Source organism: Xiphophorus maculatus, chromosome 14 (genome assembly GCF_002775205.1).
Source record: "Xiphophorus maculatus strain JP 163 A chromosome 14, X_maculatus-5.0-male, whole genome shotgun sequence".
NCBI classification, from domain to species: domain Eukaryota; kingdom Metazoa; phylum Chordata; class Actinopteri; order Cyprinodontiformes; family Poeciliidae; genus Xiphophorus; species Xiphophorus maculatus.
Genome location: NC_036456.1, coordinates 14,895,814 through 14,914,396, shown reverse-complemented (window position 1 = coordinate 14,914,396; position 18,583 = coordinate 14,895,814). Strand labels below are relative to the sequence as shown.

At 38.0% G+C, this 18,583-nt stretch overlaps 1 protein-coding gene across 6 annotated transcripts in view; it reads right to left on the bottom strand.

Annotated features, from left to right (window-relative positions):
* mpdz (multiple PDZ domain crumbs cell polarity complex component) overlaps positions 1-17,769 on the bottom strand; it is a 52,618-nt gene extending 34,849 nt beyond the window's left edge. For all 6 annotated transcript variants that reach the window (XM_023346135.1, XM_023346136.1, XM_023346137.1 and 3 more), the window contains exons 1-12: positions 17,627-17,769; positions 14,226-14,287; positions 12,284-12,450; positions 8,006-8,161; positions 7,762-7,901; positions 7,260-7,473; positions 6,994-7,116; positions 6,712-6,906; positions 5,015-5,117; positions 3,204-3,292; positions 2,390-2,630; positions 217-306 (exon numbers count right to left, since the gene is read on the bottom strand). In XM_023346135.1, the coding sequence (XP_023201903.1) occupies positions 217-306; positions 2,390-2,630; positions 3,204-3,292; positions 5,015-5,117; positions 6,712-6,906; positions 6,994-7,116; positions 7,260-7,473; positions 7,762-7,901; positions 8,006-8,161; positions 12,284-12,450; positions 14,226-14,241 (1,534 nt within the window). In that variant the 5' untranslated portion in view covers positions 14,242-14,287; positions 17,627-17,769. The remainder of the gene's footprint in view (positions 1-216; positions 307-2,389; positions 2,631-3,203; positions 3,293-5,014; positions 5,118-6,711; positions 6,907-6,993; positions 7,117-7,259; positions 7,474-7,761; positions 7,902-8,005; positions 8,162-12,283; positions 12,451-14,225; positions 14,288-17,626) is intronic.
* Between the last annotated feature and the right edge of the window lie 814 nt (positions 17,770-18,583).

Below are 18,583 nucleotides of genomic sequence, written 5' to 3'. Positions count from 1 at the left end.
TATATTTTAAGTACTTAAAATAACTTTTCTATAAAAACAAACATCAATCCTCTTTTATATGCGGCAGCCTAAAAATCTAACTTTAGCGCTTTGCTCCCATCTCAGTATTTCTTCCCATTGTGTGTCTGTGTGGTCCTGTAAACAATAGCCCTTATCTGTTAAATGTGGGAACAGTAGCTCTGTGGCAGAATGACTTGAATAATCCCAGCCTCCTACCATGTTTGTCTTTTGTTAGATGATCCACAGCGGAGCTGACATCAGATCCCTCTCCTGTTGTCTGGAACTGCTTCTGAGCAACGACGGCTGCTGAAACACAGAGAAACCGTGACAGGTGCACAAAAATGCAATTGTCTTCATGAACATCAGCACATCAGAGTCTACGATTAGATTTCTTTGTTCTCAGTACTGATCTCATTGCCCCAGTGTTGCAAGAAGGATTTACAAATCTAACCAGATCGGGACTTTGTAAACAACATGCTGAATGCACTTTGCGCTTTTTTATTTCTGTAGTTTAACTTAAATAAATAAGTTAAACTTATTTAAGTAAATAAGTGTTTATTTACTCTTGTTTCCACTGAGTGGTACGGCATGGGTCAGTGAAGTTCAGTGGTGTGGGAAATTAAGGAGATTGTTTCCACTGATAGCTGGACTCTCACCAGGCAGACGGGAATAAACCCAAACATGTCATACTTGTGCGACAACAAATGTGACACACTGTTCCCCAATCAATCGACTGTGTTGTGTGGCACCAGTAGCTCCTCCCTTACCATACCTTCAATTTTAGTGAATTTCAGTAACAATTTCTATTGACTCAACAGAAGGGGCCCCAGGGATGGTGTGGTACAGATCAGTTGTAGTTTCTTTTACAATTTAAAAAGACAAATAGCATCCCAAAGTGGATCAATCCTTTCCATACCACTCAGTGGAAACAAAGGATAAAATAGCAATGAAAGATTTCTTATGAAACCCGGCAGAGAGTTGGTAAGGTCTCAGCATTTTTCCCTTTGTTGGAGGACCTAAGCTGTGGAGGAGATTCTGGGCCCAGCTGTTTTCGCCACCAGCCTCTTCAGCAATATAATATGCATAGATCTTATTTATTTAATTTTTATGTGTTTTTGTATTTGTCATTTTCTTACTTGTATCATAGCACTCATAAAAATAAAAGTTTTTATCAAGTCTGTGTCCAGACTTTTGGGCTACTATCACTCCATGCCAAATCTAATTACTTCCAATTTCTATCAATCCTTGTTGACACTAAGCCACTTATGCAACTTGGCTTCTTGCTTCTGTAAAACCCTGGAGGCTCCGTCAGTGCAGCTGGAGACAAAAACATTTCACTTTCCTGTCTCTAACTTGATTAATGTTAAACGTCTAAAACAAACATGGCACAAATTAATACTGTCCTGTACACAAAGTTAAGTAAAAAAAAATTAGTTAAGGGGGTTTAATCTAAAAATAAGAACCCATTTCAAATGTGACACTAAAAAGAAATGGTTTTAGAGGCTATGGTAAAAAAAAAAAAAAAAAAAGTCCATTTATTAGAATCCGGTGTTTCTAATATAATTTAAACACTTTTAGAAATGTGATTTATCCTCATTCATTAAAGTTGTTAGACCCATTAAAGGAGAACAAGAAAGCTAGGTTAAACAAACACAAGCATTTTTAATGGATCACCTAGTTTCAACGTTGATTAGAGTGTTAATAAGCTTCTTAATTGAAATCCATGACTTCCTGTTTCCCTTGTCTAAAAATATGTGAAATTCTTCCAAATGCCAAAGGCAAGAGAACAAGCCATTCAAGTAAGGCAGATTTGTGTTGATCTTCAAAAGTCAGGAAATGGCTACAAAAAATTAGGAACTAGCATAAGCTTAGCCCTAATTTTCAGTCAGAGCAAAATATAAAAAGTTTAGAATGATTGTTTACTTTAAGCAATGTGGAATAAAAACTTTGAATTATGACACAAAGTAGGGAGGACAACGCAATGAAGAAAAACTAACTGTATGCTGCAACAAGGAGTGCTATCTTAGGTTAACCAAACCATAGAATAACCCTTTACTGTAAACATTTGGAATCCATTTGTACTGGGACAATCCAGATGGGTGTGTGGTGAAACAAAAGCACCTTGTGTGTCATAAATTTTACATTTAATTAAGGTCAATTTATTATACAAAGAAATATCAGTTTTCACAATAAAATATCTAACTGTAGCAAGATAGCATGTTTAATCTGAGATCCCATAAAAAAGAAAAAAAAAGTTTTCGAAGCCATATTTACACATAAGATAAAACCTCTCTAGACACATTGAGATAAGCAGAATAATAGATCATTTTTTTCTGTATGTTTTTCTGTTTTTCTGTATGTATTTTTTAGAAAATAAATTTTTTCCTACCATGAGTGGGCTGCTGAGCCGTGCTCCTGTCCAACTCCAGCTCCTTCATGATGGTGGCTGTGGTCGGGATGGTGGCAGAAGGGGACAAGATAGAGACGATAGGGGTCACGGTGGGGGGTTCCTCCTCGTCGTCGGGCCTGAAGCCTCGCCGGATCAGCTTAAGGTGGACTGTCTGGCCAGTGTGTCTGAGAACTTCCACTGCCTGTTGATTGGTGCATCCCTGGATGTTTACGCCATCCACCTACAGGGGGCGACCATTGGGGTCAACCCAGATATGAAAATGTCAGAAAGATTTCTTGGGAAGTAATGCTGTCAAATGCACTCTAGCTCCAAGAAAATGAAATTAAAGTAATTTAAGAGTTTGTAAACGCCAGGGGCTATGTAGAAAACATTGAGAGAGCTGGGAGTATGTGCTGGGAGTATTTAATTAGATCCTTCTCAGATGGGTAATAAATTAAAGGAATTTAAGTAATTATAAGATTCTCACAGAGCAGAATAAAACTAGAGGAATCAGTCTGAACATTATGAAAACAATGCACCATAAAAATCCTCAGCAAGAATATTAAAAACATATTTTCTCAATATGCTAATTAAACACTCCATTATATTCATGGTTGCAAAAAAGAGCTGCTGCTATCTGTAAACTGTGAATTATTCAAAATTATGCATCTCATAACGTCCCTCTGCCGAGTGCGTAAATGCGATAAATGTAACACAAAACGCAACCTGAACCTTTCACTGCATATTTTAGTCCAGACCAAATGAAAACAGTAAAAACAGTCTTTCCTCCGAGGGGAATAATCAAGGTACTCACGGCGATTATCTGGTCTCCAACATGAATCCGGCCATCCTGATCCACTGCACTGTCTTTTGTTATGCTCTTTACAAAGATGCCAGAGGGCTCTGAGGAGTCAGTACAAGTTGTAAAGTTAAGAGTTAAACTTAAGCAACTTGCAATTTGCACTTTACACTGTGCTTTATCTTCTTTTTGAAGACTAGAAAACACTCACACAAATCATGTGTGTAGGTCAAACATGATATTTAGAGAAGTACAGGTGTACAGTAGTAAAACATCTAGCACTTTTAAAAAAATAATATCTAATATTTACACATCTTTAAACTGATTTTGTCATGTAAATAATTTCACTGTAATTATTCAGCAGAAATTGTATCTTAATTACTTTTAAACTTTAGAAAAACATGAAGAGAAATTAGATATAGATATTGGTTGTACATCATTTCACTTTTAGGTTTTCCATATTTACATCATGTCCCAAAGGAGTTTTGCTTTAGTGTTCAAAAGGGTTTCCAATCATTTGTTTTTCACACCTTTTCGCTTATGTTTGTTTTATTTAGTCATGCCCTTTAGCTAGTTCCCTCAGTTGTGTCAACATATTTCTCCATCTCAACTGTTATCTTCTTCTTTTCGATTTTTATTGCCAGTTGACAAAAACCCCATCATATAATCATTACCGCTACCTACTGGTACAGAGTGTGGTTCAAACTCCATTCTGGTAACCCACCTGATGTGTTTTTATCCCCTCGTGTTTGCATCAGCGGTTTTCACACTATTTCCACTATATTTGAATATTTGTGTTTCTTATTATTGCTTAACAGGTCTTGCCCCATACAGTTTCATAAGTACTGCTTTTCAGGTCTTTCCATATATTAATTCCTTTCTATTGAGTTTTCTAGTTTATTCCTCTGTTCTGTTTCTTGTATTTTTGCATTTGATTCTCTTATATTATTTGTTAGTGTTTTCCCTTTGGTTCTAGATCCTTTTAGTCCCTGTTCAGTTTGTGGATTCATTACTTTTATTTTCCTTATTTTACTCTTTATCTTCTCTCACGTCTGCACCCTGTTTGTAATCAACCACCTCCATCTTGTCAGCAATCACACTCTCTTGTATTTAAGCCTCTCTGTTTCTATTACTTCCTTCTGTTAGTCTGCCTGCCTTCATTGACCTGTTTTCCTTTGCATTTATTCCTGTTGGTTTTTATTAAACACTCTATATTGTCAATGTACATACTGCCGTGCGTATGTTGCCAAGGCAAGAGTGAGACTAAACTCCTTGGAATTAAAACTATAGTTATTTTCTCTGAGTTGAAATATGCTCAACTTTGGGAGTTACATAAGCTCACAATAAACAAGCAAATATATATATATTGTTGAGCAACTTTTATCAAGAAAAAAAATGTAGATATTTTTTAACCAACATTCCTTTAGGATGGTAAAATCGCCACCAAATGAATATATATCCTTTATAACGATGTTTATTAAAACATGACTGGCACCATACAGAGCTGCTCCTCATTTAGTCTTTTTGATCATATTTTCCATGGAGCTTTTCAAACTCTCTTCCAGTTGACAACGATGATCATGGCAATATTAAAAACATTTAATGTGTGCATAGATGAATCAGCATCTCGGAGGGACTGTTTGATTGTGAGTCCACAATCTGGCACAGAAATACCCCTATAAAATTATATAACTCCATTAATTATTCAGCAGTTTTTCTTTTTGCTTGTGACTTCCACAAAAACCCGTGTTTATATAAATACATGCATATAATTTGATATCCTGTCATATGATAATAACTGAACTCAACCTCCACTTTATTCTCACCTGAATTCTTATCGCCAACATAGCCAGCAATAGTGATGCCCAGTCCCTGTGTGTTCTTGCTTAGGCTCACATCAAATGCTTCAATCTCCTCTTCTTCACTTCCCTGTTAAAGTAAATGTCAACAAAAGCAAGATTAGCAAAAACCTTTTCTTTTAACCTTGCATTGAATGGAGAAAAACTAAAACAATTCTATTATTGTGGGTAAATAAAAGTTACTCATCTTTGCATCATGATTATGGTACAGAATGGATATTGAAGTGCATATCCTCGAAACATTTCAACAGAAATAAATTGACACCTCCGTGCTTCTTCACAGCTTATGCAACTTCCTGGTGTATTTAATTATTTTCAACTGTTAATCCTAAAAATGTATGAAGGTTTAAAACTGTTCATATCAGCCCAAAATTTTATGTTTGAAGTGTATGGCTAAGAGCTTTGTATTTTCTTTTTCCCCAGCGTAATGCGGAGATATTCTGAGAAACAGGCTGGTGACCATAAATGGTTTATTGCTTGATTGACCCTGACTAATGACCACCAGTAGGGAATCAGAAAATTTTGATCTTTTTCCAATTAGTGAAGGTATCTGGTTATGTTGAGGATTTGTTTAGTCTTTGAGTCATTCTCATGTTGGGTCGTGTTCCGTTGGGCACAATTTTCTGGTTTCTGTGTTTATTTCTGTGATTGTCTCAGTTCCCATGAAATCTCCAAGATTTCACTATTTGCAGATTCACCTATTCAGATTTTTCTTTGGACTGTATCTCTAACTTATTTGCCAAATATGTGCTTATTTGTGGATTTTTTTTTTGTTTTAAAATGATTAAAATAAATGTAAGAACTGCTCTCTCTTTCACACTCTCTGTTTCTATTGTTGCTTTATTATTTATAAAAACTTGAAATTGGCCACAAAATTCCCATTGGTGCATTACAAATGTTACACTAACTCTGAGCTAGTGAGTGATGCAACAGACAGCAGGAGGTGAAAATAACAGACCAAGCATTTTATTTGTAAAAATAAAAAATATCTAAGTATTGATACAGGGAACCAGTTTAGTTTTTTTTTTCACCTCAACCCAACACATGATGAATAGCACAAATCCAACTAGTCAGATCATTTCAACATATTGGACAACTAAATGCAGTCTTCCAACTTTATTTGAAGTGAAAGATGTTCAGCAGTATTTTTACACAGTCTGGCAGTGAGGTTCTGTCTAAATTAACGCCTTAAACAAACAAACCACAGACTGGAAGAGAGAACTGCATATTAGTGAGAAGCAACTCACCTGAAGCTGACGGCTATCTGTGATGCACGTCAGCCAGTGGAATTACAAGGACTTACACTGTATAATTACTGAAAAATAATGAGTATAATCTGTGTATACGGTGCAGTAAACCACTTGTTATGGAGGAGCTATTATGTGCATTCTATAGATGGGCACTGATGGCTGTACTCACATAGATACTGGGGAGTACAAGAATTGTATGTATATTATTTAATAAAAAACATAGTTTAAATAAAATTATTCTTAATAAATTAATATATTGGGTTAATAAAACATGTGCAGTACTGAAAATGTAATGCATAACTGACATTTTTCAGCAGTAATTTGAGAATGCAGCACAGATGTAGCAAAAAATGAGAACCTGTTGTATTGCATTTTATACTGTCATTTCTATATTTTAGTGAAAGTCTCATTTACCTGCTGCTCAGTGACAGTGGGGAGCACCACAGACATGACGGCAGATGGCGTCTCCTCCACAGGCCCCCTGGTAACAACCAGTTTCACCCTGTTGCCACACAGCCTGAGGACCTGGGCCACCTGATCGCTGCCCATGCCAAACAGGTCGGTGTCTCCGATTCGCAGGATGTGATCCCCACTTCGTAAGCGTCCATCCTATGATTAAAAAATGTGTTTTCATGATTTCAAAAGTTAGGAACTTAGACGATCCTAAACCCAACTGAAATACACCAGTGCAATCACCTGATCTGCGACGCCTCCAGGAATTATGGTTTTGACAATAACCCCCGTAGTTTTTCCTCCAACAATCCCAAAGCCGAGACCAGTGCCGTCATTTACTAACTCAATCGTCTCCACGTGCTGCCACTGGGAAAAAATAAAATAAAATAAAAACACTGATTTGGATGTGTTATCCATAAAACGGGAACATTTCAAAGGTGTTGGCGAAATTAGTAAAATTCAGTGAAATCCAAACTAATGTCCTGTATGTGTATATTTTCTTTTTGTACCTTGCTGGAGTGGGCTGATAACGTGCTAGCAGCAGAGGGTGTGCGTGACACAACTGGACTGGTCAGCTGAGGTATCGGCCCTCTGGCCACGGTGAGCTGCACCTTCTCTGAAGCTCTCTGCAGGATGCTGATGGCTTGTTGGTGGGTGACCGTGTGGTCCAGAGGTTGACCGCTTATCGCCAGAATCTGGTCCGCTTCCTTTAGCTTCCCGTCACTTTCAGAGAGAAAAAGGATATAATGCACAAAATTGGTGAGTAGTTTCCTGCTGTTTTCCACAAAATTGGGTCCCTACATATGTTTCAAGTCATTTTCTAGACACAAATTTTCAGTTTTCAAAACTGGATGGATTACACTAATCCTGGAAAATTAAATGGGATCAATAATGTCTAATCCAAAGGTATTATGGTAACTAGGTAATTCAGGCAAAATTTGACTAAACATCCATAATTTTGGAATATGTACCTAAAGTCAACACTGCCATGTTAACAGTTTTTTTACATACCAGTAGGCAACACTTCCTGGTTGAATTTCTTGAATAAAGATTCCCAGCTCTCCACGGTTCTCACTCTTTAGCCCCACCACGCTGAAGCCGAGACCCCCTGACGCTGGTTTCTGCAGCTCCACATTTGTCACATAGCGACCCTTTGTCATCCAAACACAAATACATGAATTTAAAATTAAAACTCAGAGATATTTGGGGGCTGATTCTCTTTTTGCTCAAAATTACACCCTTCATGTGATTTTACCTGGGCCATAGAGTGGATAATGCCTTCAAATTCTTCCAAAGAGGTTTTCCCGTTGATATGTGAAGTTGCGGAGTCATCCGAATAGGAAGCATGGCTGCCATTGGCTTTGATGCTGTGATCATTGAGGTCACTTCCTCTGGATGATGTGATACTACCCTGCAAGAATAAAAAGAATATATAGATTCTCTGTCACATTTTGCCCTGTTATAGCCACTTACTTCAATGAAAAACAATACAAACTGGTAAAATGGAATAAAAATGATACAAACATGCCCTTTAGTTTGACACCCAAAGAAAAAATCCAGAGCAAACAATTGCCTATAAAGCCAGTCTAATTGGTAAACTGACTCCATCTTTCTAATTTCATCTTAGCATACTTCCAGTTGTTCTGTGAAGGCCACAGTGGTTTGCTAGATGCCATTAAAGAAGGAACCACATCATGAAGACCAAGGAGCACAGCAGGCAAGTTAGGGATGGGAATGTGGATACAGAGTCCAATCTGACAGTTTGAGCTATTTAGCATCAGTCTTTATATTTGCAAAGCTAGTAGAGACATGCCACAAAGGACTACCAGCTCTAGTTGCAGAGAAAGGTGATTCTGCAATGTATTGACTTTAAGGAAAAATATAAATGCAAACCACACACTGCAGATTTATCTTTGTGAGTTTTCTTCCCACTTCATCCCTAATTTATTGCTTTGTTTGTCTATCATATGCAATTCATAGAAAATGCACTGAAATCTGTGGTTGCAGTGTAAGAAAGTGTAAAACGGGTGTGAAATCTTTTGTGAAGCGCTATATTGAGAAAAGTAGAATCCATAAAATAACACAAAACACATCAAGTTAAAAAGAAAAACCAAATTTATAAATGCAGCAATGTTTTACGCACTTTTTTTACATACCTAAAACTAAGTCAAATGTTAACTGTATGAAATTAATGCAATAAAAATATAAATTTTACAGAAAAACTTCTCGTGAGCTACGTGCCACTATATTCTTCTAAACAGATCCTTAAACAAAAGCTCCTGCTAGCAATTAAAACCAAGAATTTTAGTTTTGTGTAGTGGCTTGACTGAAAGCTGGAATAAAAAAATTTAAAAAAGAGGAAAAAAGGTTGTTGTGTAATATTTACCTAGTTCCATTTTTGTAGAACTAGGTACTTTAAACATACCTAGTTCTACATTTAAAGTACAGCAACGTAAACGTTAAATGTTTACATTGCTGTGAACGTAAACATTTAAAGAGTTTAATTTTAGAGAATAAGCTTCTGACTGTGGGCAGCCTAAAACCACTGGGACAGTGGATAGCTTGTTATCCCACCACGATTAGCTGGATCTGTGGCCATCTAATCCCTGAGGAGATAATGGCTCTTAGCCGACGTTCCAACAACGACTCTGCTCCAAATACAATATTTCTATCATGGCAGGGAGGGGAGGGAGGCCATCTGGATTCCATAATATGCTCGAGTTTTAATTAGTGCGCCGACTTTTAGCTGTGCGGCAGATGAATAGCACAAATGAGACAACTGTACAAAACAATGCTTTCCTGATTTTATTAGCCGAAAGGATTTAAATTGGCTTCAAGAGGATGTACATAAACTAAAGCTATCCCTTTTGAGTTCCTAAATTTGCATCTGGAACTTGTTTATAATGTCTCAGATAAATAAAGTCCCAGATTAGTCCTAAGCAACAAAAATCCACTTAACAGGACGCATCAGTGCTGCAAACCAAACCCTGCGGGCTGGTTTAAGTTAGTGTAGCACGCGGCTAAGTTGCTGTCCTCATGTGCGAGCTTTGTTAGCCGAGGCCTGGCTAAGAGGATTAAAGTTCCAGTTTGGTTCTTGCACATTTAAGAAATTGTTTCTGCCCCACTTCACATAGCAGTAGCGGCGGTGGCAGTGCAGGCCTCTTTCTCATTGAGGAGCTGGGGCCCTGTTACCGTGGCAACATGGATCGAGCAAGGCCTAACTAACAGAAGCCAGAAGACAAACTGAATGCCTTTGTGTCTGGCTCTCTTCTCTGAACAAAACACAACATGCCTCTCTAAATTGTTTCTGCTTTAGGGAGCCAAACAAGCACAGTTGGGTTTGAATCTAATATAAAGATGTTAGACACACTCGCAGATTTGCGTCTTTTATTAAAATATGTCCCTTTAGCTCGAAAAAAAGTGGTTCAGCTTTAGATCTGGAAGGAATCTATGATGAAGAGCGAAACTTCAATCGCGAAAGCAATTTTTTATTTATTTTTTTTTAAAGGACTGTTACAAGACACTTTATGATCAAAATTCTGTAGGAGGGAGGTAGCTCTCTCATCCCAGTGCCTCCCACTGCATAGCTCGCATATTTTCTCCTGCTTCTCAAATACTTACCCTGTTCCTTTCCGCTTTGACTTAAGAGCTCTTTACTTCCACCTAAATCCACTCTCAGCGGGAAAAATCATCTCAAAAGGAACAAAAATGACTTTCCCACTTGTACCAACTATCTCTGCTGATGTAGGATGTGGTTTGTGTGAACCCTGATAGCAATTCGGCCACAGAAAACACAACTGGGGATAAATAAGGACTGGAAGCAGAGGAGGAACACAGCGTCTTGATGTGAGGCAGAAACTAAATAAGAGAGGTTGCTGTGAAGACAGCAAAGACATAGGAAGAAGAAATCAGGAATTTGATAGGCTACATATAATCTTCCTGATGTCCTGTACTGAGTTTGTCCATTTTCTTTTTTAACAGGTCAAGAATATTTGTTCCGATTACACTCGAAAACAAAACTTCTTAGATAAAAAGAGACAATTGGACAAAAGATACATTTCAACTAGGACACAAGAATGTGTATCATTGTCCTGTAGGAGGATAAATAAAAAGCCCAGTCTTTGGATATGACACTTCTCTCCTACCATCCAAAACAAGGCAATCATCAGCACGATTCTGCTTTCACCGTACTTTAATGTACAAAAAGTGTGAAGTGGGTTATCAGACTGGTCGAGTGTGTGAGACACAACATGAAAACAAGAAGCCAGTCAGTGTAATATTAATTTAAAATCATTTTCTAACACTCTAGAAAGTCCTGAGAGACATTTTTTTTTCTTTTTGCAAATCTCAATTGGACATTTTTCTGGCTTTCACTAAAGAACGATTTCCATTTGGCAACTGGGACGTAAATCTTGGTGCGACTGCTTATTGAAGTGATGACTATCCTTCTGGGAATGTCTCCGAGATCTCTGAAACTCCCCCAGAGTGACCATCAGGTCCAGGGTCCACACCTCCAACATGGACCAAACGGAGGTCACTTGTGAAAATATGATAGTCATTCAGCAGCCATTTCCACGTTTTTGCAAGCAGTTCCTCTTTTAGCATCAGATCTTTGTTTTTGCCATGATGAGCAATTTTACTGATATGAAGAAGTTAGAAATGGGAGGAATCTGAGCCTTATTTGTATAAAGCCATATAAATTATGCTAGCTAATTAAACATAGAGGCCCACACTCAGTGTTGGCAAAAGCAATTAAATGTTAAATAACTTTTCTAATACTCCACTTTGAGAAAATGAGCGGAAATAGCAGCAAAGGATTAATCACCCTTTCATTTTCACATTTTGCCATATTAAATCACAACTTTTGATATGATTTATTCATTTCAGGTCCCTTTGATGCCTTTAAATCAAATAATGTGCAATCAATGAGCTTCAGACTCACCTGGATTAGATCTGATCAACCCCAACTCAGATAAATTAGGGTTAATACGGTGAAGATGTTTAAACCAGGATCAGATTATAAAACAATATCTGGAGTTTTGAAAAGCTTATAGAGAACGGTTTAATCTAATTGTCCTAAATGCAAAGAGTATGGTACCACTGTGAACTTATGAATACATAGAAAAGGCTTATTGTAACTCTGGTGAAACTCCAGAGTTACGGTGGGACAAACTGATGACAGGACATGTTCAGCCTTCGAAAGAACTGAAGTTAATAAATATCATCCACCTGTGTGTATTTCTAATTTAATTAATTATTGTAGAACAAAGCCATCATTGAAAGAAAGCTATAAGAAGTCCTGCTTGCAGTTCTCCACCAACCATGTATGGAGAAAAGCAAACATTACTAAAATAACTATAAAATATGTTTCTGACTGTGAAAAAGCAAATGTTTCAAGACTGTGGGTGCTGAGAAAGTAATAATTACTCTTATGCTGCCGTAAAGTAATGGTGAGTAAGCTGCAGTACCAACTCAAGCGGTAAAAAGAGAGAAAAATAAGGTCAGAGGAGGTATTGCAGGGGTTATATCAAACCTGATCTCTGAGATGCTGGACAGACTTTTGCAAGGCCAGGATCTGGTGGAAGAGTGGGCTTTGAAGCACCGATCTGAGCAGGCTGAGCTTCTCCTCGGTGGGCACCTCCCCCCGCTCCTTCAGTTTGGCCTGGAGACGCTCCACCGCCTGCAAGGCACGCTGGGTATCTGCAAGCCGTCGCATATTTCAGTGACAGAGCCGGCCGAAGCGCAGGCGTGGAGGTAGAGAGAAGCAGGCGTGGGAGAGACAGTTCTTTATTAGAAAAGACTGTGAACGCTGGAAGGGAAGTTAAGACATGTACATTGTTTTTTTTCCTTTTTCTTATATAGGGTATTATGCTTTAAAAGAGTTTCTTTTTTTCACTTTTACTCGTGCAGTTCTGACATCCATTTATGCATGAAACCCACAAGAATGAAGGGATAGAGCTGTACATCCACAAACGAGGCTTAGCTAAGGCTGATTGATGCTTAACAGACCTTACTGTATCAAAATCGTGTCGCCACAGGTTTTGCACAAAAGTAAAAACTCCATTTTTAACGCTCTGCTTGTTGACAGAAAAGCTCTGCTTCCTTTTCTTGCTGTTAGGGTCAATAGTGGGTATGCCTGGGAGCAGAGAATGGCTATCAGGACGAAGAGATAAGAGAAGCAGGCTGGACCCCACATAAGCTTCACAAATCAAGCGACTCCAGAGCGGCTTGTTAGCGAGAAAAAGCCAGCCAGGAGTCTTCTGAGCAAAAATAAAGCAATTTCTGTAGCTGACCAACTGTGACTAACACCAAGCAGGACACGCACAATGGGCTGGAGCTCTTTTTGAACTGAGAAGCTTTATTGTTGCAACAAAGATTGCAAATAGGGCAATAACACTTGAGCTTGAACAGATTTAGTTCTTGCTCGCTTCTGGTTCTAAGCACGTAGCTCTGTTGTTTTCATCATCTTTGCCTCAACATAGATAATGAAGAGTCCTACCAGCCCATGACATGTAGCCGTTCTAGTTTTATTTGCTTTTGACCAATAAAACAGAGAAGTCCGGAGGCATGTTAAAAATAGTAGGAAAGCACAGATTGCTGTTTTGCAGGCAAACTTTGAATCTAGAGTGAAATATACCAACAAAGAACCTTACTAAACTTTGTGAATAAGATAAATTCCAGGAACAAGAAAATAATTTATTTGCTTTAACTCTGAAGCAGTTAAAGCAAATAACTGCTTCAGAGTTAACCATTGAACCAGTCTTTTCAATGGTTCATATTACAGTCAATTACAGTAAAGACACAATTTGTTTTAAGAGAGTTTTTGCCTGGGTTCGGTCAGAGGAACCAAAGCAGTAAGTGATCTGGCGTTGAATTTGTTGGCCAAGCCACTTAAAGGAAAAGGTATCTGATTCTGTTAAGACACCTAAACAATGATTAAACCCCTCTAAATAAATAATGGCAAAGTTTACCTTTATTATGAATATTAGTTCATTTAAATGAGGTGAAGTGTGAGTTTCCAAAGCTGTAAATAAAACCTGGGCTGCATGTTGGCAGCTTTTACCGAAAGAAGTTGGCAGCAAGAATTTGCCTCCGTGCGTGACAAATAAATCTTTCAAAGGACAAACAAATAAATAACATTTTCCGCAACAGTATACGAGACGGCAACGCAGTCAGTTTTATCCACATGTCTTGAACTGCAGCCAGAGCATCTTACATGGCTTCAGGAAGCTCGGCAGGAGTCAAATGTGAAAAGCAGAGCTAGGACAAAACATGAAACGTAACTCACTGAGCAAAAGTTGCAGATTTGAAAATTGAAGAATCACATGTAGACTCAGATTTCTGCTTTTATAGCAATACTTGAAACATTTAACGGGTATGAGATGAACGTGAGACTAAAAAAAAGAACATGCATGTGTAAAGTAACAGCTTACGGACCTAATTCAAGTCAGAATTAAGAAAAAGGAGAAACTTACCAATTGTTTCTATCATCTTTCAGCTGCCAGGTGATAATGAAGTTTTCTCCCTTTTTCAAGGCCTGAAAATGATCAACATGCTACGTTAGATCATCTGAGGACAAGTTCACACATTTCTGTTACTTTAACTATAGGAGCGCAGATGCTAATTTGGATTAAATGGATGAACATTATTTATAGATGAAATAGGGCATTGATTTAACCTCACCTCCACTGTCATGTTTTCTGAAATTGTAGTTAAACAGAAAAACAGAAAAAGCTTTTACAATAAAGATTAGTCTGAATGAAAGCATTTCTGCTGTAGCAAACTGTTGTTTTTGTTTGATTAATCTTAGATTAATTAAAGCCAGGTAATTTACATTTCTTACACCTCAGTCAGTCAAAGGGTTTAAAATGTGGAATAAACACATTTGATCTTATCAGACGTTTGGATGTTCACATTTGCAGAACAGATCATCATGAGTCCTACGAAGGCTAATGGTTTTATCAGTTATTTTGAAACCAAGGTAACACCCGTCTCATGTGATCAATCCAGCCTCCCGCTCAAGCTTTTCTCCCACAGTTTTTGGGAAAATAACCACAGCTTGACATTTCTTCAGGCTCAGAGATGGTTCTGTTCGTCACGTTTGTTGTCTCATAGGACGTATAATGAAGATGAGGAACTGAAATTACTCATTCTTATCATGACTCATCACACTAAACATAGAAGATTTGCAAACCAGGAACATATTTAAATCCCACAAAATTGAGCAATTTGCTATCAGGTCAGGAAAACAAAGTAAAGCAAGAGCACATAATAAAAAGCTGTAGTGAACAAATGAGGTACTTTATTGTGTCTTAATGATCATAATCATTAATCTGAGAGGTATTATTTATTTGGACCTTTTGCTTTAGTGTGAAATAATATATATTTTTTAAAAACCTAGAAAAATAAAGTCTAAGCATGCTTTTGCTTTACCTGAAAAGCAACCTTAAAAGCCAGATTATAGTTTGCCTCGTTCTAACTGATTTGGTTTGGAAAGCTACTTTATCTGTTTTCCTTTAAGACGCCGATACAACTGCACTACACCACAACATTCCCAGAGTCAGACAGTTAGGGTGGCGCTACTGTGGTCACACAATACAGTCAGTTGACAAGGGAACAGACAAATGTCGCTGCTTACAACAAGCATGAGACGTAACCACTTTTGTCGCCTCACGAGTATGACACCACATCAAGCATTCGGGTTTAACCCCGCCTTCCCAATGAGAGTCCAGGTGGTGGTGGAGAAGTTCTCCTGAATACGCTGAACCGTGAAATAGCATACCAAACCACATCGACCTATGACGTACTGCTCAGTGGAAATGCGGCATTAGAGAAGAGACGTCTTCGTATGTCTTGTGAACTGGCTTTAGATTAAATGCTTTATAGAAGTATTGGTACCCCTAAGAGCCTCAAAAGGTCAAAAGATTTTGACATTTGGTCAAATTACCAGTAGAAACTAAAATGTATTTTATTATTTTCTATGCAAGGCCATTACAGTGCTAGAGCTCTCCTTTGAATTGGAAGAAAAATGAAACATAACCTCCACGGAGTCACTACTTCATAAAATCACGTTTTTTTTCTCCCGTAACAGCAACTGTTTTGAAGAATAACTTTACCAAATAAATTTTTTTCTTTGCAAATTCTTTCTTGCTTGGTAAGAATAGAGAGCGATAATGAACAGCAATTTTCAATTCTTGTCAAATATCAATTTGGCTCATGTCTGGACTTTGACTAGGCCACTCAATCACATTAGTAAGCTTTGATCTAAACACTTTAATTGTAGTGCTGGTTGTATGTTGGGGATTAGTGCTTCTAACAATTTTTCTTCCAGGATTGTCGTGTATTTAGTCCCATCTCTTCATTTGGAAAAAATTATTAAATTATGTAGTTTGTACTTTTTTTTTACTTCACAGTGATGCAATATGGACTCTTGATTATTCATTGTGTAGTTAATGCAGATTCAGATATATTTTTCTGTGCAATGTGACTCCTAATTATTCGTGTAGAGTAAAATATCCTGAATGAAATACAGCGTGGGAAACTAAAATACCTTGGCGCAACGCTATTTGACACATTGTAGGCTGGCATTTGCAAAGCAGCCAATCCAGGAGTGCCATTTATTTTCCTTGGGACTGACTGGCTGTACTAACAAAAACAGAAGACTGTAGATGTTAGCTTCTGACACAGTTTCCATTGTGCATATTAACGCATATTTAAACTACGTATATTTAGTGTTACACTATTAAATTAAGCGATTGTAAACATTGTCTTCTTGCTGATTTTAGCTATTCGTGAACAGCATTGCTCCTTAACAACCACCAATGCCGGAGTTCAAATGTTGCATTGATGTCTGTGCTTGAATTGTGACAAATTGTAAGAAAGTTTAAAGAATGAAAATTCCTTGGACAATAAGACGTGATGACTCTCCACTCCCCCGCACTGTAACTTGTAATAGACTTAACAAAAGGACTTTGTTAAGGCATGACTCAGAGACGCATCACAAGTTAAAGGCGACTGGCCAAATAACTAAAGCTCTAAAGCAGGTGATGTGAACCATATAGGGCTGTAGATTGTTAAAGTTCTCCACAGTATATTTCTTTTACGTTTTTTTTTTTTTCCTATCTTTTTGCACTCTGACCTCCCAGCCATGTGTTTACAGCAATAATGAAACAAAAACATTTTTTTTCACTAGCATGTGAAATAATGTTGACATTTACTGCAAGCAGAGCTGCCGTGTTTCTCCAATAAAGCAGGAAATGCTTTACCCTTGAGGTGGCTTGTAATGATTCACCCAACGTCTGACAAAGCTTTTAACTTTAAAACGCCTGAGACTTAAACCACAAACACGTCAGGGAGTTTTGGGGGGAGGCGATAAATGTCTCTAAATGTAACATCTATGGTTTAGTGGGAGCTGTGCTGCGCTGTGGCTAAAAGACTATTATTTTGGTTAGTAGTGCTTGTAAATCTAGTCGATGTTTGCTAGTATTTTGAATACAGACTAGTCTGGGTCAATCCGCTTTTCTTCAACTCCTCCTCCTGCTCCTTCCTCCCCATCTCTCCATGGAGTGAAAAAGCAACAGGCTTTCCGAGCAGAAGTTTGATAGTACAGGAGATTTGTTGACAGAACAGCGGCTGCGGTCGCTGTTTTACGCCGCAGTGGCACGCTTTACGTTTGAAACAAAAGTATAAATCCGGTTTTACCTTGTTTAAAACAGACATTTCCCGACAGCAGCAGCAACAGGCGCCTCATTATTTCCTTCTAATTAGCCAACACTGCAACGAACAAAGGCCCTGCGTGTATTTAGCTACAAATGTCATTCACCAAACATTTGTGGACGTTTTCTCAAGCGAAAAATGTCCTCAACGAGTTACTTACATGAGGGTAGAGCTGTTTCTTTCCCAGACAGCCAGTCTTCCTCCCCGTTTGGTTTCCTCTGTTGTCCTGCAGCTAACGGCGCACTGACCGGGGCTTAAAGATGGGGCGTAGAGTAACTCGATCCTCTCTGTGGACATTTTCACCACCGGTTCAGCTGGAGCTGAAAAGCGCCCCTTGCTGGCGGCCCTCACACCCATTGGGGCCAAACGCACCAACCTGGCCTGCCTCCCGGTGCCATAGCAACCACGAATCTGATACGACAATAAACTAATTTACTACATATTTGCAGATGCAACAATTTGTTTGGATGAGTAAGGAATAAAGCAGGCATATGTCGAAAAGGTTTAGGTAAGGTATTACACATAACCAACATATAAACTGTCCATTTTAAAAAATATTTAAGATCCCATCTTGACCCAAGTCTTCACTTTCAAGGTTACACTCTGGAAAATAGATCAATTTGTTTTTATGCTGATGTAGACCAGGTAGATTTTAAAATATGAGTACATGGGAAATACTTTAAGACCGATGCAAATGTGAATTCTGCTCCGTCCATAGCTTTAACTAATTTGTTTTAAAAAAAATTTGAAATGTATAAATTATTTTATTTCTGTAATATTTTTAATTTGATTATTTATATGTTTACCTATTTATCAAATTAAATACTGGACTATAGACTTATAAATATTTTCCACAGATATGATCTGACCACTTGACACTAGGAGTGCTAGGTTTTCGATTTCTCCCCAGACTTACTGAAACAGTGCCAAAAGAACCTGAGTCCAAACTGACGACTCTGATAGCTCAAATTAGCATCCATTCTTCAAATGTAAATGTGGTCGTTGACCGTCAGGCCAGAAGGTAGGAGTGTGAATAGTCCATGTTGGGGGTGGGTATCTATGATACCAACAGGAGATCAGATCTCCTGTAGGTAATGCTCTTCAGTCTAGTTTTGAA